Source organism: Cervus elaphus, chromosome 20 (genome assembly GCF_910594005.1).
Source record: "Cervus elaphus chromosome 20, mCerEla1.1, whole genome shotgun sequence".
Lineage (NCBI taxonomy): Eukaryota > Metazoa > Chordata > Mammalia > Artiodactyla > Cervidae > Cervus > Cervus elaphus.
The window spans coordinates 120,093,739-120,115,613 of record NC_057834.1 but is presented as its reverse complement, the minus strand read 5'-3'; the positions used below and the strand labels follow the sequence as shown (position 1 = coordinate 120,115,613).

The 21,875-nt window shown below is 54.1% G+C and overlaps 1 protein-coding gene across 1 annotated transcript; it reads left to right on the top strand.

The window, feature by feature from the left end:
* The first annotated feature begins 1,282 nt into the window (after positions 1–1,282).
* Positions 1,283–20,371, top strand: LOC122677790 (fatty-acid amide hydrolase 1). The gene is made up of 15 exons (XM_043878043.1): positions 1,283–1,709; positions 9,464–9,577; positions 11,415–11,549; positions 11,748–11,881; positions 11,964–12,170; positions 12,421–12,461; positions 12,682–12,806; positions 14,949–15,074; positions 15,592–15,689; positions 17,108–17,207; positions 17,460–17,500; positions 18,462–18,501; positions 18,997–19,105; positions 19,620–19,765; positions 19,985–20,371. Exons 1-15 carry the CDS (start codon positions 1,515–1,517, stop codon positions 20,111–20,113), a joined length of 1,740 nt encoding a protein of 579 aa, XP_043733978.1. The 5' UTR covers positions 1,283–1,514; the 3' UTR covers positions 20,114–20,371.
* Positions 20,372–21,875: the final 1,504 nt, after the last annotated feature.

Here is a 21,875-nt window from a genome sequence, read left to right as displayed (position 1 = left end):
ATATAATAATGAATATTCATGGATTGCTTACTATAGGCTAGGCTCTGTTCTGGTTGCATTTCAAGTACTAGCTCATTTGAGTCTTACAATAGTACTAGAGAATTGGCCAGTGGAGGGAGTATTATTATCCTCATTTTACAGGTAAGGAAACGGGGACAGTCATGCAACAAGGATGGGTTACCAGACACTCTAGCTCCAGAAGCAAACTTTAAACCACTGTGCTATCTGGCTTTTCCAAGGACTATTCAGTCCAAGGGCCCAGCATTTATTGCTCTTCGGATTCATGTCACATGATTTCTGCATTTCCACCAAAGCATGGCTTTTGTTTTTTCTATGCATGTTTTTTCCTTCTCAACCAGACCTTGAGCTCCATGAGGCCAGACTGAAGATCTGGTACATCCTCAAGTTCCCCAGTTCACAGCCAGGATCTCATAGACTCCTCCTAACAATCTTAGATTATAGGCATTCCTCCTTTTCAAGGAAAAAGCATGGATTCAGAGGTAAAGATAGAACTGGATGAACAGCAGTGTTTTGGCAGACAGCGTTTTCCAGTTACAAAGCACTCTTCCCCACATCCCATTCCACCCCACACAGCCTCACTTCCAGGGGCAGTCATGGTAGTACAGCTTGATGGTGAAGAGCAATGGTTTAGGATTAGACCTGAGTTTGAATCTCCACTCAGACACCTGCATGACCCACAGGGGGGGTCATTTAATCCCTCTTGTCCTCAGTTACCTCACTGGTAAATGAAGATGATAAAAATGCTTTCCTCATCTCTCTGTTGGGAGGACAAATGAAATTAAGCACATAAATACCTGTGAGAGAGGCCTAGACTGGAGAAGTAGTGTGTGTATATAGATAATCCGCTCCCCTCCCCCCACCTCCCTAAAGACACCGCGTCCCAGGACTGGGGAGGGGAGGGGGCAGCAGGTGGGCTCCCTGAGAGAAACATCCTGTGCCCCTCTCCTGCTGGCACCCCCAAGCCCCACGCAGGGGAGAGGCGAGTGCCCTGCGGTACACAGCCCAACACAAGCTTCTCCAGGAATGATACTGCTAAACTCTTTGCAGGGTTAATCAGGTCCGCGAGCACAGACTGTCGCTGCTCTCCATCCTCTTTCCCGAAGTGGCTCGAGCTGCACAGCATCTTCTGTGAGTTGAGGGTCTTGGGTGCACCGGGCTGAGGCCAGGCCAGACGCGGGTGCCGAACCGCCGCTAGGCTCGAGGTTCCGAGGGCGCCCACGGGAAGCGGGTGCTCCTCCCTCTCGGCACCGCCCAGAGCCTTAGAACTTGGAGAGCCGTCCCAGCGGAACCGCGGCGCTTCACCTTGACCGTTGCGCTCCATCTCTCTCCAGCCGGCTGCCAGGCAACAGCGCTTGGCCCGGCGACTCGACAGCCTCTGCCTTCCCTCCGGCGCAGGCGGGCGCTGGATCCCGGGCTGATCCAGGCCGGGTTTTGCGGCGGAGTCCGCGAGCGCAGATTCCTTATCGGTTGCAACCGGTCGGCGGCGGGAGATCATGGTGCTGGAAGAACCGTGGGCCGGGCTGTCCGGCGTCTCCGGGGCCGCCCTGGCCTGCTGCTTCGTGGCGGCGGCATTGGCCCTGCGCTGGTCCAGTCGCCGGACAGCGCGGGCCTCGGCGGTCCGGGCGCGACGGAGGCAGAAAGCGGGCCTGGGCACCATGGACAAGGCGGCGCAGCGCTTCCGGCTCCAGGTGACAGCCGGGGCTGGAATCGCTGTTGGGGGGGAGGGGTGGTAGCAGCGCTTTGAGCCTCCCGGGCGCGCGGAGGGGCGGGCGGCTGGCAGCTCAGGTGTGTGGGCAGCGCAGGTTTGTAACTTTCTGACACCCCTCTCGCCATCATGCATTCCGTACTCTTTTCTGAGCCAGATGGGGCCTAGAGGCAGAATGGAAACGAAAGGGACAGGGCAGGTCGTCGAAGGCTGTCGCCTCACTGGGTCAAAGAGGAGCTTTGCTGTGTGCCAGATAATCTCAAGATCATGGACTTATTGGACGCTTAAACTGCAAGATGAGAACCAATAGGATGCTTGGGTTTAGGACTTTGGAATCATAAAGTGATGGCCAAGGGGCTTCTGAGAGCTTACAGTTCAAATTCATTGAGGCTGCTCAGAGGGAGCTGGGGAGGGACTTGCTCAAGTCCACAGGGTGTTACCTGCTGAGGTGGACTCCTGTCACCTGGCTGTGGAGTCGGATGGGTTATAAGTTCCTTTCATGGATAGGTTTAGTTCCAGCCCTTCCCTGGGTGACCTGTCAACAAGCTTCTTTCCCTCTGGATCAGCTCAGTGTGTGTATGGGGATGAGGGAAGTGGCCTGGAAGAGGAGGCTTTCCTCTAGGTGTGACACGCTGGACTCAGTTACAAGTCAAAATACCAAACTCAGTTCCTTTGTGCTGTGAGAGAGAAGACTTGCCCCAAGGGGTGTTGGATGGAATTCAGATGTGATAACGTGGGAAGGCATTCCAGATGATGGGACAGGATGAGGCAGAAGCTAGAACTAGAACCCAGATGCCTGGTGGAACCATCCAGCCTCATTCCAGTGGAGAGGAGCAGGAAAGAAAGATTAGGAAGGGAGAACCCAGCCTTGGATGCCTGGCCCTGGGTGTGGCCTTGATTGCTTTGAGGTTTTAGCTGGATGTACTGGTATGAATTTACACCATACCATTCCTGGACCAGGAAAATGTCTTATTTGTTTATTTACTGAAATAAGAACATATCTGGTTCTAGCCCTCACACACTGACTTGGCACACAATCAGTGAAAGTACACAGTTTGTTCTTAGGGACTCAATCCAAACTGGCCACTTGCCCTATCTACTTGAGCAAAGCTTCGTCACTGTCTGATCCTTCTTCTCTGGCTGAGCTCCCTGGTGCCCTGCTTAGGGATCCTTGCAGTGATGCCAGGCCCAGCCTAGAGAACCTTGGTTGCTCCAGAGACTACAAGTCCTGTGCAACTAGCTAGCTGAGTTCTGCCAGCTCCAAGGAATGTGTGGGGGCAGCTGCAGGAATCTACCCACAGTTCCTGCCCACATGACTCTCCTCCTGGTTGCAAGGAACCCACCAGCTGGCAGGGGTGTGGGGTAGTAGAAGGGTGGGTCTTCCCTCACTTCAGCTCCAAGCATCAGCATCTGGATCCAAGCATCCAGTTTCCTTCTGGAGCAACAGCCTTTCCTTATTTTTAAGAACCAACTCTTCCATGGTAGATTTCTTAAAAGAAATCAACCCTGAATATTCATTGGAAGGACTGATGCTGAAGCTGAAGCTCTGGTACTTTGGCCACCTGATGCAAAGAGCTGACTCACTGGAAAAGACTTTGATGCTGGGAAAGATTGAAGGCAGGAGGAGAATGGGGGTGGGGAGCAGAGGATGAGATGGTTAGATGGCATCACGGACTCAATGGATATGAATTTAAGCAAACTCCAGGAGATAGTGAAGAACACAGGAACCTGGCGTGCTGCAGTCTATGAGGTTGGGAGGAGCAGGACATGACTTAGTGACTGAACAACAACACAACAATAACTTCCAGGGCAGGTTTTGGCTTTTAAATACCAAAAGTTATTTAAACATCCTCTGTGGGTCAGAGCCTGGCCTCAGAACACCAAAACTTGGCTCGCACAGATGAGTAAGTAGGGAAATTCCCTTCTGATTTTCTAGTGACTGGCAGAAGAAAGGGAGAACTAGTTTGGCAGTCTTGTTCTGAGCAGTCAGCACATGGGGTGAGGTCTTGAAGACAATAGTTTTGGGATCAGTAGGAGGTGGGCAGTTTGTGTGCTTCGTTGCTTAATTGTGTCCGACTTTTTTGACCCATGGTCTGTGTACCCACCAGAATCCCCTGTCCTTGGATTCTCCAGGCAAGAACACTGGAGTGGGTTACCATTTCCTCCTCCAGGGCATCTTCCCAACCCAGGGATCAAACCCACGCAAACCCACATCTCCTGTGTCTCTTGCACTGCAGGCAGATTCTTAACCCACTGAGCCATTGGGGAAGGTGGGCGGTTTAGCTGAGCTCACACATGACCTTAGGGAGAAGCCCCTCCTCCATCCCATCCCTAAGGCTCTTTCTGCTTGGCTCTGGAGTTGCTGGGCGTTTTGAGGCTGTTTCAGCAGCCTTTCTTCTGGGGCTTTCTCAGCCCAGCCCTATACTGAGAAGGGGGCCTTGAGGTCAGGGGGCCCCTGGGTGAATACAGCAGCCTGTGGTACAGATCCTGCCTGATAGACTGCAGAGAAGTGAGTTGGGACCCAGATACTTCCTGTGTCCCAAGGTGCTGCTGGAGGAGGGGAGGTCCCAAGCGCCTCCTGAACTTCACAAAATTGTTCATCTCTTTCAGGACTCTAGAGCAACTTTAGAGTGAGGCATGCTTTTCATACGCTCTGTTGACCATGAGGCTTAATTTGTAACATGCATTTGCCCATTTGCTTCTACCTTACTGCCTAAATGAATTGTTTTATTTTTGACTGTGCTGGGTTGTTGTTGCTGCATGGGCCTTTCTCTAGTTGTGTGAGCTGGGGCTACTCTCTCCTTTCGGCATGCGGGCTTCTCATTGCTGTGCCTTCTCTTGTTGACGAACATGAGCTCTAGGGTGCATGGACTTCTATAGTTATGGTTCCTGGGCTATAGAGCATAGGCTCAGTAGTTGTGGCACATGGGCTTAGTTGCTCCATGGCATGTGGGATCTTCCCAGACCAGGGATTGAACCCTTTTCTCCTGCACTGGCAGGTGGATTCTTTACCACTGAGCCACCTGGAAAGCCCCCTAAGTAAGTTTTAATATCCTTTCTAGACTGATGTGAGGGACTGCCACTGATAGACCATGACGACTGGGAGAGCCATCCCACTTGCCCACACTTCAGTGCCTCTACACCTCTGGTTTTAACCTGAACGCCCTTGCCGCACAGACCTTACAAGCCCCTTTGTCAAAATCCCACTGGATTACAAATGTCTCTCCCTTCAACTGGATCTGACCTGTAGTTCCATCTCCTGGCATCTCCAAGACCAACCAGAAGCTGATTTTAAAGCAGTTCAGTAAATGAATGGAAGAACAGTATGGTTTTTGTTTCAGTCAATGTCAGTGGTCACATGATCTAATGGAATGTATATCTTGAAATAGAACAGAAGTGATTTTAAAAAATAATAACAACAATCAACCATGAATAAAATTAAAAAAAAAAACAACTTGAAGGACCATCTAGGGTATCTGAAATTAAGACAGTAGGTGGTTCAGAAGAAAAACAGGTTGAGGAGGGGCAGTGATTCAATGATAGCTGTAATATCCTATTCTTGGAAAAAAAGGCATACAGATGGCCACATGCTTGGTGAGATCTTATTTGTATACTTCCCTGCATTCTCCATATACATTTTAATTTCCTCCATTTTCTTAGATTGGCCTCCTGGACATTCAGACTTACTCTGGTGTCTTGTGAAAGAGAAAATGTCTCAGCTGCCTGATAACTAGTTGAAGACTTAAAAATAGCTGTTAGCAACAGTGTCATCAACTGTCAACACAGAAGAGCGAGGAAAGAATGAACATTTGTGCTGAGAACTGAGAGGAGCTCACTGACAGCTTCTAGCTGAGATGCACAGGACCTCTGTGGACACCCTGGGTGAGGTGGGGAATGGTGGTGATCAGGCTCCTGGTGATCATTACCCCAGTGTGGTGGGCTCTCTGGTGATTTTTACTTTCTTCCACAAATTGGTAGGCCGTTTTTCGTTTTTTACAATGACCACATATTTATATAATCAGAAAAAAATCTTGCTATTTTCACTGTGAGGGGAGAAATGCAAGGCATAGGACTGTGTATATAGTATGATCCCTCTGTCCAAAAATAGAATATATATAAACAACTATATACATTGTGGGTTTTTCACAAACTTTTCTTCCCCTATGAGGTTTCATCAGAAACTGTTAACTATGACTTCCTTTTCAGAAGAGGGACTTGTCAGTGTGGTCCTAGAGGTGGGGGGAGTGTTTCCTTTCCATTTTGCATATCTTAAAAAAAGAAAGTCATCAGGGGTTGTCTGGGCTTCCCTGATGGCTCAGATTGTAAAGAATCTGCCTGCAATGCAGAGACCCAGATTCAATCCCTGGGTTGGGAAGATCCCCTAGAGAAGAGCATGACTACCCATTTCAGTATTCTTGCCTGAAGAATCTATGGACAGAGGAGCCCTGGCAGGCTACAGTCCATGGGGTCACAAACAGTCAGACTTGACTGAAGAGATTTAGCACACAGGAGTTATCTAGTATGTTGGGGGTAGATCATGGATCCGTTTTTTCTGCTTGTCTCTCCTTATATCATTAAAAAAGGAAAAAAGAAAATAAAAAAAAATCCCAAGTAAGTGTTGTATCTCTAACAAATTTGGGGAAGGGGTAGAATATTCCTGATATTGAGGCTGGGTTTCAAAGGCTGTGTGGTGGGTGTGTGTGATGGGTGTTCAGCTTTGGGCGTGAGGTGGGAGTGAGTGGGCTGTGTCACACTGAGGGGGCGCAGGGGGGTCTGACAGGACCTCAGCCTAGAAGCATCTTCTGGACCTTGTGGTGGGAGGCAACCTGAAGGGGACAGGCAAGGTGAGCTCGTTGTTGTGCTGTGTGGTCTGGTGACAAAGCTTGGGCACAGAAGCCAGCTAGGTGGCCCCTGTGTGACCCAGTAGAGAAAGGATCGGCAGTGGCAAGGGTCTCAGTAGAGGAGACAGAGAGGTGGCCATTTTCCAGAGCTGCTTAGGGGCGTGGTGACTGATTAGATGTGGCTGGAAGGAGGCGGAGATGAGGATAGATGGCAGCGTCCTTCCTTGGTGAAGAGGAGCTGGTGGAAAGGAGATAGGAGGCAGTGAGCTCAGGGGAAGGACACAGGAACAGAGGGGACAAAGGGAATAGTCGAGCGAGCGGGTCTGAGCTCAGTTGGGTCAGGCAAGGGACGATTTGGAGGCTGAAGGACGATCTAGAGGCCATGTGATAGGTGTAGGGGCCTGGAGCGGAAGCCAAGAGAAGGCATGACTTCTCCCAGCATCAGAGAGGGAAGAGCAGGTGCCCAGAGGAGCCTCCGGGAGCCTTTGCCTCTCCCTGTGTCTGGCTCCTTCTTGTGCTTCAGGTCGTAGCTGAAACGATGTCTCCGCCTGCCCCGCGCATCTGAGTCTGTCTGCTGTTCTTTCTGTCACAGACTCTGTTTACTTCCTTTCTCACACGTATTGTGATCTGTCATCATTTGTTAACTTTCTTTTTTTTTTAATTTAAAAATTTATTTTATTTTAAAAAACTTTGGGTCTCCATTGTGGCACGCCAGCTTTCTCTAGTTGCGGTGTGTGGGCTTCTCTTGTTGTGGAGCATAGGCTCTAGGGGAGGGGTCCCCGGCCCCTACCAACCAGTAACAGTCCATGGTGGGTTGGGAACCAGCTGCACAGCAGGAGGTGTGCTCTGGGGCAGGTGACCGAAACTTCATGTGCCACTCCCCATTGCTCGCGTTACTGAGGAACCACCCCCCACCCCCATACCTCCTTCCCATCCCTCCTGCCTGTGGAAAAATTGTCTTCCATGAAACTGGTCCCCGGTGCCAAAAAGTTTGGGGACTGCTACTCCAGCGCACGCAGGCTCTGTCGTTGCCCTGCAGCATGTGGGGTCTTAGTTCCCCAACCAGGGATTGAACCTACATCCCCTGCACTGGAAGGCGGATTCTTAACCACTGGACCACTAGGGATGTCCCTTGTGTTATTAAAATTTCTTTTCTTCTTTTTCAAATTCTTTTCTTAATTAATTTGTTTTCTTGAAGGTAAGCTCTAAAAGCAGGGACTTGTCTGTCTTGGCCATCTCTAAATTCATAGCCCTAACGTAGTGCTCGATACAGAGTAGGTGCTCAGAACATGTGTGTTGACTGGCTGAATGAGTGGATGACAGAAACAGCGTAGAGGAGGGAGGGAATCCCGGGAAAGGGGTATGCCTGTGCCCAGGAGGAGTCTGAAGTCAGCCCTGTGAACGCCTCCATGAGACTCAAAGCAGAATGAAGAGTCAAGTGTTTGCTGTATTGGGCAACGAGGAAGTCCCTGGTGACTTTGGCAAGAGCAGAGGAGGGTAGAGATGAGATGTGGTGGCTGAACTCAGATTCTCTCCTGATTAGCCCAAAGCCCTTGAGGGGGAAGCCAGCGGGAATCTGCAGGCAGGGGCTGATCCCAGAGACTCTGGAGGCCTCCGAGGCCTGGCAGTGGGTGTCTGACCAACGTCCCTCCTTCGGAGAGCTCTTCCCTGACCTCCCTCTCTACCTGTGTGCTGCCCACTTGTTATTTTCTTTATTTCTGACTATGTAAAATTCTTATTTGTTTACTTATAAATGATCCCTGTGTGTTAGTTGCTCAGTCATGTCCAACTCTTTGTAACCCTTTGGACTGTATCCCCCCAGGCTCTGTCCCTGGGATTCTCCAGGCAAGAATACTGCAGTGGGTTCCCATTTTCTTCTCCAGGGGATCTTCCTGACCCAGGGATTGAACCCGGGTCTCCTGCATTGCAGGCAGATTCTTTATCACTGAGCCACCAAATTATTTCCTCACTCCCAACTCTGCACCTTGTTCAAACTCCGCAAAGCCTGGAGGTGACTTTCTTGTTCACTTCTGTATACCTATGTCTAGCATGGTCCCTGGTACAGAGTAGATGCCTAATATATATGTATGGAATGAATGGAAAAAAACCTCTCTCTTGGATGTGGCTCTAACTTCAACCCCAGCCACCTAGGACAGGGTTTTCTTCTTTCTGCCCTCCCCTGCCAAAGGGTTGAGTAGTTAGGTGCAGGTGGACAACCAGTGGGCAGCTTGTGCTGAATGGACAGAGAAATATAGTTTATCTGTAAGTCCTAATCAAGGCACTTCCCCTCTGTGAACCTCAGTTTTTTTAAGCTGTGCAATGGGAATGGTGGTAACATTTAATCCAAACACAGAGCACATCAACAAGTTGTGTGGCCACACTCAGCAACCACTGTGCTAAGCTACTTCAGTCATGTCCAACTCTCTGCAACACTATGGACTGTAGCCCGCCAGGCTCCTTTGTCCATGGGATTCCCCAGACAAGAATCTGGAGTGGGTTGCCATACCCTTCTCTAGAGGATCTTCCCCACCCAAGGGTTGAACCCTTGTCTCATACATCTCCTGCATTGGCAGGCGGGTTCTTTACCACTAGCGCCACCTGGGAAATTTTTTCATAATGGTCTAATACTCAGCCTGGACGTGGCCTCTCCCTGGGCCCCCCTCGAGTGAGCTTCTGGAAGAGATAGATCTGTACTGTCCACAGGTGGCAAGGGCCTGCCCAGGCTGGAGCACATTTGTGATGTCAGCTGCGGGTAGGCATGTCTGTTATGGGCTGGCATGTGACAGTGAGCACGTGCTTGGTAGTTGTTGGGACTTGGGGGCATGGGCCATAGGTGTCTGTTGCAGGCACATGGGGCCTGGGGGGAGTAAGGGATTGATCCAAGGTGTCTCCCCAGAACCCTGACCTGGACTCAGAGGCGCTGCTGGCCCTGCCCCTGCCTCAACTGGTACAGAAGTTACAAAATGGGGACCTGTCTCCCGAGGCTGTGCTCTTCACCTACATGGGAAAGGTAAGGCCAGGGAGTGACCCTGCTCCTTCCTCCTCTCTCTCTGCAAGGCTGTGGGAAAACCTGGCTGGAGGGCCATGGTGGGACCACAGTGCCAAGGGCTGCCAGGGAGAGAGGGAGGGAGCCAGAGCTGTGTGTGTTTGAGAGAGAAGGCTCTGTGTATGTGCATGTGCTGGGGACACTGAGCATGTTGTCCTAGCTAGAAACCTGGCTTTTAGCCCAGACTTCCCTCCCCATTCCGCCCCCACCCCATCAGTCACTGAGTCTGGTCTGTTCCCTGTTAGAGCTCCCTCTAGACCATTCCCTTGTCTCCCCCACTACCCTAGTCTTCCACCAGTCTCCCTCCAGGACCAAGCACCAGCCTCCTGGCCGGCTGCCCGCTCAGCGTTCCAGCGTCCTCTCTGGTCAAGGATTCCGGGCTTTGGGGCATCGGCGGCTCAGCTGCTGGAGTTACCTGGCCCCAGAGCCTGCTGTGCTCTGGGTTCCCTTTTCCTGCAAGGCTCTTCTCCCTGCTCTTGCCCTGCACAGTGCAACAGGCTCCCCTGATGAGTCTTCAGAGAGGAGTCACGTCTTCCAGGAAGCTTCCCATAACCCTCCTCCCCTCCCAGTCTGGGTTAGGGTTTCCTCTTCAGCGTTCACTTACTAATAGCACATTTCTCATCACATTGTAGGGCTTGCCTTGTCTTTCTCTTTCCCAAGGCACATGTGTGGGCTTTTGGTGGACAGAGTCTTATTTGTCTTTGTACCTTAGGCCTAACACTATGTCTTTAATATGTTGATAGTAAGTGCTCAAGAAATGTGTTTGAAACGAAAAGAAGGAAGAAATTGTGCTTTGTGAGAATGACTTGTATGTGATATGATCTCTTGGAAGAGAGTACGTGGCAGTGACTCTGACCCCTAAGCAGGTGGACATGAGTGCCAGGGGTGTGAGAGTGGTGTGAGTGACTGCAGCTGAGAGGGGGACAGAGAGGGACCATGGAGAAAGGACTGGACACCCCTGGGCTAGGTGCATTGAAAGGACACAGTCTCAACAGATGGGGCTGCTTGTTTTGAATCCATGTCTCTGAAAAAGCTCCAGCCCTTCAGAGGGAGCATCCACAGAGAGCATTCTGGCTACAGATTGGCCTCCTCTTTTCCTGCCCTGGGCAGCAGACAGATTTCACATACCTGAGTTGGCAGTAGGGCCACACTCATGATCTTATTAGCTGGTAATAGCCAGCCATTCCTCAGATTCAGGTGTTCTTGGGGAGGGGTGGAGGTTTCACCTGGGCAGGTGTGGGCCAGGCCTGGGGCAGAGGAGAGTGCTGGGTGCCAGGAAGCAGAAGCCTGGGTCTAGCCCTGCTCTGCATTGACTCCTGGTGCGACTCAACACGGGGATCTAGCCTCACTGGGCACTGGTGTAGCTTGAAGGAGGAGGTGGGTGGGGTGGCCAAGGGTCACCCTCCCCCCAGCTCGGCCTCTGGAGGGCATCTGACGTCACTATCTTGTTCCTCTGGAGTGTTGTGGTCCTTGCAGCACACACATACTCTCTATTCATCTCTGGAGGACATCTGAGGTCAGTATCTTGTTCCTTTGAGTGTCCTGGTCCTCGGAGCACTCTCTCTCTGTCTGTCTTGGAGTTGAAGGTCAGAGACAGCCTAGGTAAAGCTGGGCCGCGTGTCCCCAGTGGGGCCAGTACTGGGCCTACTTAACCCTCTGTGCTCCTGGCTCTGGGTCATGTTAATGGTTACCCTGTCACTGGTGGTAGATTTGAAAAGGCCAATCTTACGCTATGTTGATTATACCACAGTTGAAAAAACAAAAGAAGCCAGCCTCGTATGTCCTTTTCTCCCTCCCCCAGGCCTGGGAAGTCAACAAAGGGACTAACTGTGTGATCAGCTACCTGGCAGACTGTGAGACTCAGCTGTGCAAGGTCCCAAGACAGGGCCTGCTCTATGGTGTCCCCGTGAGCCTCAAGGAATGCTTCAGCTACAAGGTGTGCCCTGCCCCAGTCCCTGCCAGCCAGCTCTGGGTCCTGGGTCACCCTCAGAGGAAGTCCTAGGTCCAAAGGCCTTGAGAGGGCACCACAGGTGTGTCCTGGCTTGGCCTGTGGGGTGGTAGTGGGAGCAGACCCTGTGTGTTGAAGCCCCCCTGGCTCATCAACCATGTCCCTCTCACCCATCCTTCCTTCTAGGGCCAGGACTCGACACTGGGCTTGAGCCTGAACCAGGGGGTGCCAGCGGAGGGTGACTGTGTGTTGGTGCAGGTGCTGAAGTTGCAGGGCGCCTTGCCCTTCGTGCACACCAATGTCCCCCAGTCCATGCTCAGGTTGGGTCCCAGGGGTGCAGCGTGGGGGGCAGGGGCACTGGTACCAACATGACAGGGGCTGACCCCTTCCCACTTCCTTCAGCTTTGACTGCAGTAACCCCCTCTTTGGCCCGACCATGAACCCATGGAATTCTTCCAAGAGCCCAGGTGGCTCCTCAGGAGGCGAGGGGGCCCTCATTGCTGCTGGGGGCTCCCCACTGGGCTTAGGCACCGACATTGGAGGCAGCATCCGCTTTCCCTCAGCCTTCTGTGGCATCTGCGGCCTCAAACCCACGGGGAACCGCCTCAGGTAGGATGTAGGTGGCAGGAGGAGGGAGCCTCTGAGTCCTGCTGTGTGACCTTGGCTTAGCTTCCCACCTCTCCGGGCTCCAGGCAGGGATTCCCTGACTGGGGTTTTGCTAAGAGGTAGTGTCATAGCACCACCAGCCCCTGGTTCCTAGTTGCCAAAGTGGTGAGAGAGTTGAGGGCTGCTGACTGGATGTGGGGTTGGGCAGGGGGTGGCCATTTCCCATTTCCAACCTCTTGTGTTTCTTATCCAGCAAGAGTGGCCTGAAGGGCTGTGTCTATGGACAGGTAGCAGGTGAGGTCTGTGGTTCCCTCTGTGCCCTGGAGGAGGGGGGTCTGCACCTCTGCCCCTGCCTCTCCTTGGGGCAGTGTTGGGCCCCCAGGTCACTCTAGGTCTGCATTCCTACCTCCTGTCTGCTCACACTCCAGGGCCCTGGCCCAGCTCTTGCTTGGACCCAGCCCCGGAACCCCTCGGGGCTGGGTGATCTCTCTCTCTTCCCCTCCCTGCCCCACAGTACAGCTCGCGGTCGGCCCCATGGCCCGGGACGTGGAGAGCCTGGCACTGTGCCTGCGAGCGCTGCTGTGTGAGGACATGTTCCGCTTGGACCCCACCGTGCCCCCCTTGCCCTTCAGGGAGGAGGTGAGCAGGGGTGGGGGTGGGCATGGGGTTGGATTCGGGGCTCACTGGTGCTTCTGAGCCCTTGCAGGCAGGCCTGGGAGGCCCTGTCTCCTGCAAACCAGCCCCCGGGAGTCTAAGGCCAGCACTAGCGCCTCTGCTGGTGGCACAGGGGTAAAGAATCCGCCTGCCAATGCAGGAGATGCAGGAGGCGTGGGTTCAATCCCTGGGTCGGGAAGATTCCCTGGAGAAGGAAATGGCAACCCACTCCAGTATCCTTGCCAGGATAATCCCATGGACAGAGGAGTCTAGTGGGCTACAGTCCATGGGGTTGCAGAGTCCAACACGACCTAGTGACTGAGCGCAGTAGCACCTCTGCAAACAGCCACCAGATGGTGCCCTTTCCTGCGTTTGGAAATCCCGAGCCTTTCAAATTGGCTGGCTGGGAGCCAGAGCCTTGGGGCTGTCGCTGTGGAACAGGAGGGACCTTGAGGCTAAGAACAGCTTGAGGGAGAACTCCCGAACCTCTTCCACGTTTGACAAGACAGTGAACAGGAGCCTTTCTTACAGCATTCATTTCTCTATCTCCAGCCTCCAGCAGAATGCTTGGCATGGAGGCTGAGTGAGTTAAGAACAGTTAAAAGCGGAGCGATCTCTTTCCCAGAGAAAACTGCAATCTGTGGGCAGGGATCTGTCAGATACTGGCTCCTCCAAAATATCACCAAACAGCCTGTAGATCAGATAAGGCTGAGTGTATTACTGTCTGTGGTGAGGGAGGGCGCTGCCCACACAGAGCCTTAGTGGCATGGGGGAGGAGCACAAAGTTAGAATATTGATGTTGGCTTGTCTGCGGATATGTCAATGATAGCTCAGTTGGTAAAGAATCCACCTGCAATGGAGGAGACCACGGTTCGATTCCTGAGTTGGGAAGATCCCCTGGAGAAGGCATAGGCTACCCACTCCAGTGTTCTTGGGTTTTCCTTGTGGCTCAGCTGGTAAAGAATCCGCCCGCAATGCGGGAGACCTGGATTCGATCCCTGTGTTAGGAAGATCCCCTGGAGAAGGGAAAGTCTACCCACTCCAGTATTCTGGCCTGGAGAATTCCATGGGCTGTATAGTCTATGGGGTCACAAAGAGTCAGACACGACTGAGTCACTTTCACTTTCACTTTCATGTCAGTGTAGGGGGTTGGTTAGGATTGGGTCATAATGTAATTGGTTAGGACTGGTGGGTGCAGCGAAGTGAGGATTCTGAGGAGAGCAGTTCAAGGAGTCTTGGAGGATAAACTGTCGTTTGGTGATCCTATTGAAGAGCTGATGGGTCTTTTAAGAATGACTAATAAAGTTATCTGTACTTTACGGGCAACAGATTTCAGGAGCAGTCAAGTTAGAGATGTGAGCAGTGGTATAGTGTGTGCTTAGTCACTCAATCGTGTCCGACTCTGCAACCCCATGGACTGTAGCTCTTGGTGGCTTCTCCGTCCATGGGGATTCTCCAGGTAAGAATACTGGAGTGGGTTGCCATGCCCTCCTCCAGGAGTGGTGTAGTAAAACCATGTTAATGTAGACTGTGTAAGCTGTGTGATGTAAGTGCCATTTCTCAGCGGTCTGGCGTTACTACAGACCTCTTGCCTGGGAAACGGTGAAGACCCCTGGGCAGCAGGAGATCTGGGCTGGGGCGAGGGAGGGCAAGCTCCCATTCCTCAGCTGAGGAGATGTTCTAACTCTACCAAAGGGCCCCTTCCCGAGAGGGAGGAGAGGCAATGAGGCCCCTGTCCCAAGGTCTGGAGCAATCTATTATGGGAGCCAGGACTTGCATTATTGAAACAGGCTGTGGACGCCTGGGTTTCTGCCCTGATGTTGCCACTCTGCCCTGACGAGTGGCCTGGGGCGAGTCCCGGCCCTGCTCAGGGCCTATCTCCCTATCTAGACCTGAAGCCTGTGGAATCTTCCTTCTTGCTCTGTCCACCTGCGGAGTCACTGGGAAGGTGTTTTGTGAAGGGGTCAAACACAACAGGGGCTGGCCTCCTTGGCGGTCAGTTTTTGGGGGATCTAGGCAGCAGCCTCAAAGCTGTGTCTGGGGCTGAGTAGTGGCTCTGAACTCTGGGAGCCCTGCTTCGGGCCACCGTCTCCTGACCTGACTCTGACTCATGCGTGCTGCCCCCAGATCTACAGGAGCTCTCAGCCCCTGCGTATAGGGTATTATGAGACCGACAACTATACCATGCCCACGCCAGCCATGAAGCGGGCCCTGCTGGAGACCAAGCAGAGACTTGAGGTTGCTGGCCACACGGTATGCTAGGGGAGGGGGGAACCCACAGGTCCTGGCATTGCCTCTCCTTCAGGGAAGCCTTCTAGGTATCCATGGCTGCCACCCATCCCTGGCACCCTTGCACCCTGATTGTCTGAGATTGGGGTTGCAAATTTGACCCCTGGGGGACCAGTTAAAAGGGGCTGATCAGAAGTATTGGGGTACATGCTTGATGGTGACCTCACCTCTGAGCTGGGATGTGGGAGCTGCATGGAGTGGTCCTTCCTCGTCAACCACAAAGAGTGGTGCACAGCTGTCCAGGAGTTCTCAAGGCACTGAGATGGCAGGCTTGGGGCCACTCACCTGAGACAGCTTATATGTGGTTCCAGACTCCTCTCAGGATACACATCTTATGGGGAGTTATCATGGGCCAACAAGGGTGCCTTTGTGGCTCCAGTGAGGGCACCGTGAGGGCCGAGGGCTGCCTGGACAGTGTGTTTTGGGGGATGGGACCCAAGGGTTTCTAGGTCTGGAACCTTACATGCCTCCATCTCTGCAGCTGGTTCCCTTCCTGCCGAGCAACATACCCCATGCTCTGGAGATCCTAGGCACGGGTGGGCTGTTCAGTGATGGTGGCACGACCTTCCTACAGAACTTGTGAGTAACTGGGTTTGGGGGTGGGTGGTGGGATCAGGACATGGGTAGATACAGGGAGAGCATCTGAGTGCTGTGTTCCTCCCTGGGACAGGCCACTGGGGAAGATGGAGGACAGGCCTCGGCAGAACCTGAAGAAGGCCTGGAGCTTTCTGGGCAGGGACCTTACCACCCCTCCCGCTTCAAGCTGAGCCTAGAACTGCCTTGTCAGGGAGACTTTGGAAAGGTGCCAGTGTGCGGAGAGGCAAGATTGAGCAGCCCTGGCCTGGCCCTGGGCTGAGTTGTGCAGGAAGTCACCTATCTATTGGGGAAAGATTGAGAAACAAGGGTGGAGTCAAGCAGGAGGGCAGAGGCATAGACCTGCCATTACTCCACACTCCTTGGATTTGTGCCACATCTTCCGCCTTTGAGCAGGATCTGTTTTCTTGTCTGAAAAGTCAGAAGATTGGCCCACACCTGCTTTATGGGGCTTTGCAGAGCTCATATTTGAGAAGCTGGCCCCACGGGGATGTTTTCAGTTCTAAAGGCTGTTGGGGGCAGGGCAGGTCTTTGAAGTTGCCTCCTGGGGACATGCCCAGATTGAATGGACTTCTGCCAGTAGCCAAGTATGGTCTGGGAGGCTTCCCTGGTAACTCAGCTGGTAAAGAATCTGCCTGCAATGCAGGAGACTCCGGTTCAATTCCTGGGTTGGGAAGATCCACTGGAGAAGGGATACCTCCTTCAGTATTCTTGGGCTTCTCTGGTGGCTCAACTGGTAAAGAATCCACCTGCAATGCCGGAGACCTGGGTTTGATCCTTAGGTTGAGAAGATCCCCTGGAGAATGGAACGGCTACCCACTCCAGTATTCTGGCCTGGAGAGTTCCATGGACTATTCCATGGGGTTACAAAGAGTTGGACACGACTGAGCAACTTTCACTTCAGTGGAAAGGGCCACCCCTTAGTTTGGCCCTAGGGGTGAGGCTCCAGGATCAGCTGCCTGAGACCTTTCCCTGAGATCGAGAGCAGAGATAGCCTCAGAGGCAAGGATTACTGCACCCACTCGGGATTACACCACTCGTGCCTCCAGGCTGGCATCAGCATCTGTGGGGAGATGCCCTAGGCAGTATCTTTGGGCCAGGGAGATGCTGCCCACAGTTCTTATTGCTCCGAGCTGAGTTTGCAATGGAGGGAGACAGGGAGCCCTGCCTTGGGGAGCTCCAGTGGATATGGGTGGAGCCCAAGCATCCCAAAGGGTCTGCAGACACATGTCACCTATTGGAAAGGAGAGGCTGGGATGAAGGGGCTGGAGGCTGCGGTTACTGGAGTCTGGTGAGGAGGGAGGTTGAGTCACTGAGTGGAGACTGGGGGATGCCGCAGGTGGGGGTGAGCCAGGAGGGACGCTTTGGGTGGATGCACCTGGACCGGACCCTTTGTCTCCCAGCAAAGGTGATTTCGTGGATCCCTGCTTGGGGGACTTGATCTCAATTCTGAGGCTGCCTGGATGGCTTAAAGGACTGCTGGCTTTCATGATGAAGCCTCTGGTGAGGACACAAGGAGTGGAAGGGTGGGCGCCACTGGGCTCTTTCCCACTTCCCTTAGCCTCCTCTTCTTCTCAGCCCCCACCCTATCTCTTTTCCTCCCCTCATGCTCTTCCATCTTCAGCCAACCTGCGTGCTGAGAGGAGTGCTGACCTGGGGCCTGCGGGGAGGGACAGAGGGAGGAGGCCTAGGTGGCCTGAAGATTATTGCCACACGCGGCCTAAACAGTCACTGACACTGTCTGTTCTTTTACAGCTCCCAAGGTTTTCAAACTTTCTCAGCAGTATGAAGTCTCGGTAAGAGTTTTTCCCACGCCCAGATGCCTACACGCCTGTTCCCCTGACCTGGGTCCAAGTGCTCTCCAATGGGAAATGATGAGAGAAGTAGCTTCTGAGGCTGGAAGTGGTCTAGGCAGGGTGGCAACCTCAGTGGCCTTGGTTGGGGTGGGGGGGCAATCTGGAAAATGTCTTAGCAAGATACAGGAAAGGCTGGAGAGTAAGGACCTGAGGGAGAACAGGGTTGGGAGAGGATGAAGAGGAGGAGATTGCCCTGCCTGGATATGGGTGGAAAGGCCCAGAAAGGAGCTAGTGGGTGGCAAGGAGCAGGGGATACTGGGGACCCATGAGAAGTGCTGGTCGTAGAGACGGAACTGCACTGCGCCTGCTCCTGCCTGCCCCTCGGGGCCTCAAGGCAGAAAAGATGGGAGTAAATTGCCTGATTCTCAAGCCCTTACAACTTGTGGACTTCCCTTCTTTTTTATGTGTGTGTGCTAAGTCGCTTCAATTGTGTCCAGCTGTTTGTGACTCAATGGACTGGAGCCCGCCAGGCTCCTCTGTCCAAGGGATTCTCCAGGCAAGAATACTGGAGTGGGTTGCCATGCCCTCCTCCAGGGAATCTTCCCCACCCAGCGACTGAACCTGTGTCTCCTGTGGCTCCTGCATTGCAGGTGGCTTCTTTGCCGCTGAGCCACAGGGGAAGCCCATTCCTTTTCTCACCACCAGGCATTGAGGACCTCAGGCGGCTCTGTGTCCTAAGAGTAGCTGGGGGTCTGGCCTAATTCCCTCTTGGGGACTCCATGGGATATGAATTTTAGGGATTAGAACTTCTGCCCTGCACTGCTTTCCTCTCAGAGTGCCCTGGAATTGAGAAGGGTCTGAGGAGGAAGGAGATCTGGGAGGTTTTGAGAGTAGGGGCCTGATGTTGCTAATCCTCATGGCTATGATTGTCATGGTCGGTGACTCCACTCCCTCTGTCCAGGTCAGCTGGAAAGCTCTGGGAACTGCATCATGAGATTGAGGTGAGGCCAGAGCCCCTGGTCTAGAGTAGGGCGGGTGGGGGTGGGGTCGGACAGGGCATATGCCTCGGGGTCTCTTGGGCACTGGTCCCTCTGCTCCCCTGGAGTGGCCCATCATCCCCCACTCCTACTCCCTGGATCGGGCCATTTGGGGCCTGCTCTGTGACCCTCACTTGCCTGGAGGCCCGTCCTAAGGGCCTGGGTCGGCCTGGGTGGGACTCCTGCCCTGGAAACCTGTTCCCCACTCTGGTGCTGCCTGTAACCAGCACTCTGTGGCCCTGCCCTGGCAGGAAGAGTGGTCTCTGTGGCTCCGTGGAGCATTTGATGCCCCCTGAAAGCATCCCTGTCTGAATATCCTGAGGCCCTCCATCCTATCGTGGTTCAGTTCGGATCTGGGGCAGGCATGGGGCCAGTCACCCCGCCTCAGTGCCTGTGCTGCAGAGTCCGTGTAATGGGCTGGGTCTGAGCGCTTCACTGGGTGTGCGCTGTCCTCTGCAGGTGTACCGGCACTCCGTGGTGGCCCAGTGGAGAGCCCTGGAGCTGGATGTGCTGCTCACCCCCATGCTGGGCCCTGCTCTAGACCTGAACGGCCCAGGCAAGGCCACAGGTGAGGCTGGCAGCCCCATCACATCCCTCTCACCTGTCTCTTCTCTTCTAAGTTCCGCCCTGTGCCTGGTGGGGTTGCTGGGAAGTAGAAGGAGAGGAACCCTGGGGGAGGACTCCACCCCCGATAGGCTCGCAGTCTGGTTGGCTGGAGAGATGGGAGTCAGGTGGTATGCCTTGGGAGGGAATGAGCTCCTCGTCCTCAGCGATATTCAAGTTGGAGGTCTTGTTACAGAGTCTATGGTTTTTGGGAGGTGGTGTTTGAAGTCCAGGTGGGATTTAGATAAACCAAGAAAACAGCAATGAAGCTGCAGGGGTGGAGGCATAGGGCGAGCATCAGCGGGCTCTCCAGCCTGCCCTGGGCTTTGTCACTCTACTCAAGTCTCAGCCCTCGGAGAGAACCCCTCCCTGCTGGTGGAGGCCAGTGCTCTCTCTCAGGGTGGAAGATGGGGGCTCGGAGTGGACAGTCGTCACGGAAGGTCGGCTGACCTGCTTCAGCCCCTTGTGCTGTGTCTCAGGGGCCATCAGCTATACTCTGCTCTACAACTGCCTGGACTTCCCTGCGGGGGTGGTACCCGTCACCACGGTGACCGCCGAGGACGAGGCCCAGATGCAGCTTTACAAGGGCTACTTTGGCGATATCTGGGACAAGATGCTGCAGAAGGTGAGTCCCTTCCCCTCTTCTCCCCGCCGGGACCCCTTCCTCTAGTGGAGAGGACAGTATAAACAGGCGCAGGCCTTGTCGGCCTTTCTTAATGCAGGACCCCTAGAGACTGCGGGCGGGCCCTGCTGTGCTGCCCCTCCTTCCCAGCTGGGGTGCTTCCCGGGCCCAGGTGGGGCCCTGCCTGGACACCTCGGGTCCTAACCCCTGTGTCCCCTGCAGGCTGTGAGGAAGAGCGTGGGGCTGCCCGTGGCTGTGCAGTGTGTGGCTCTGCCCTGGCAGGAAGAGCTGTGTCTGCGGTTCATGCGGGAGGTGGAGCAACTGATGAACCCAGACAAGCAGCTATCCTGACTGCGGCCTACCCGGCCCTGGAGGACCCGAGACCCGCCCGGAGCTGCATCCAGCCTAGTCAGGGCACAGCTGCCGCCCCGCCAGGAATGTTCAGCCTGGGCTGAGGCTTCTGAGTCCCTCCCCTGTTGCCCTCTACAAGAAGCCCAGACCCACTGAATTTGGACCTCACTTCCTCTCCAGGTCCGCTCTCTGTCCTGACCACCCTCCTCACTGTGGCAGCCAGTGGGCATGACATGATGACTAACAGTCAAGAACTGGTGTCTGGCGTGTGTGCTTTCTGGCGGTCACTGTTCGGGCCCCGGGGGTTGGACACCCGCCCTTCTAGAACCCGACTTTAGCCATGTCCGTCTCCTGCTCCCAAACCTCCTCTAGTTCCCATCACTCACAGCATGGACACAGGTTTTTCGGGGTGGCTCTTGCAGCCCCAGCTCTTCACCCTCACCCACTGCCTCCCCGTCTCCGCCTCCCAACCCTCAGACTAAGCCCTACTTCATCAGACATTGTCTTCTCTCTTCTCCCTCTGCTGAGGAGGCCCTTTCTGCTCCTCGACCATTAAATCCTTTGAGGCCCAGCTCAGATCCCTCTTTCTCCCTCTGAGCCCTGGAGTCGGGGGGCTGTTTCTGTCCAGTCAGCCCTGGGTGGTGGGCATCTGCAGGTGGGTCGCCTCAGCACACTGGCTCTCCTTGACGAAGGGGCACTGTTTCTACATCTTCGTCCTCAGCGGCCAGCACAGGGCTGGGCACAGGGCAGCAGGGAGTCTGGGATGCTGTATGGGGAGGGAATCCCACAGGCCTGGGGAGGCAAGCCTGAGGCAAGCCCAAGACAAGGTGATCTGGCAGAGAGTGCTTGCAGGACCAGTCAAGGACTGGATGTTCTGGGAAGGCTTCCCAAAGGAGGAGAACCTGTGTTGTGTAGAGACAGTTCCCAGAGGCTGAGGGAGGGGATGAGGACATCCCAGGGAGAGGGAAAAATATGCCTGAAAACTAGGACGAGTTTGGTATATGGAAGCATTGTGTGGGCCCAGGAGGAGCAGCAGAGAGGTGTAGGTGGGGGTCAGATGAAGGGAGTTTGGGGGGCCAGTTCAGGGACTTGAATCCAGTCTCCAGGGCAATGAGGTGCTCTTGAAAGATCACCCAGGTGTGCTGAGGAGAGTAGACTGGAGTGGCAGAGCCTGGAGGGGGTAACGAGGCTGTTCCATGATCCTAGTGTGAGGAAGGGCCTGGGGCCTGAGCTAGGGCGGCGGTTTGGGGTGGAAGTGAGCTGTCTGGGCCTGTGTTGCTTGGTGGGCAGCAGGTAGCTCATCTGGGCTGTTCTGGGGGCCGCTTGGGCCCACAAGCAGAGCTTCCTCGTGCCTCCCTGGCTCCAGCCCTAACTCGCTTTCTTGCTGTCAAAGATGTGTCTGGCTTGAGCCCTCGGGCAGGGTTGTCCCCTGGCTCCCACCTGACCCACATCAGATTCTTTCCAGGACAACTGCTTTCCCAAGGCTTCCTTCTCTGCCCAGATTTTCCTGCTTCTCCAGAGGTGTCTTCCCCTCCACATCATGTGCCCGGTGGCCCCCGTACTTTCTGTCAGTAGTAACCCGGCCTCGGTGGGGCAAGTCTCAGGGCAGACAAGAGCCTCCCTGGGAGCTGACTAGAGGGCCTAATCCACAGAGACACCTAGATTGGGATGATCAAGAAGCTGCTGCACTTTGCTCTGATTTCTCATAACTGCTATTGTCATTTTGGCTCATATGTTTCCATGGAATCACTCAGCATCTGCC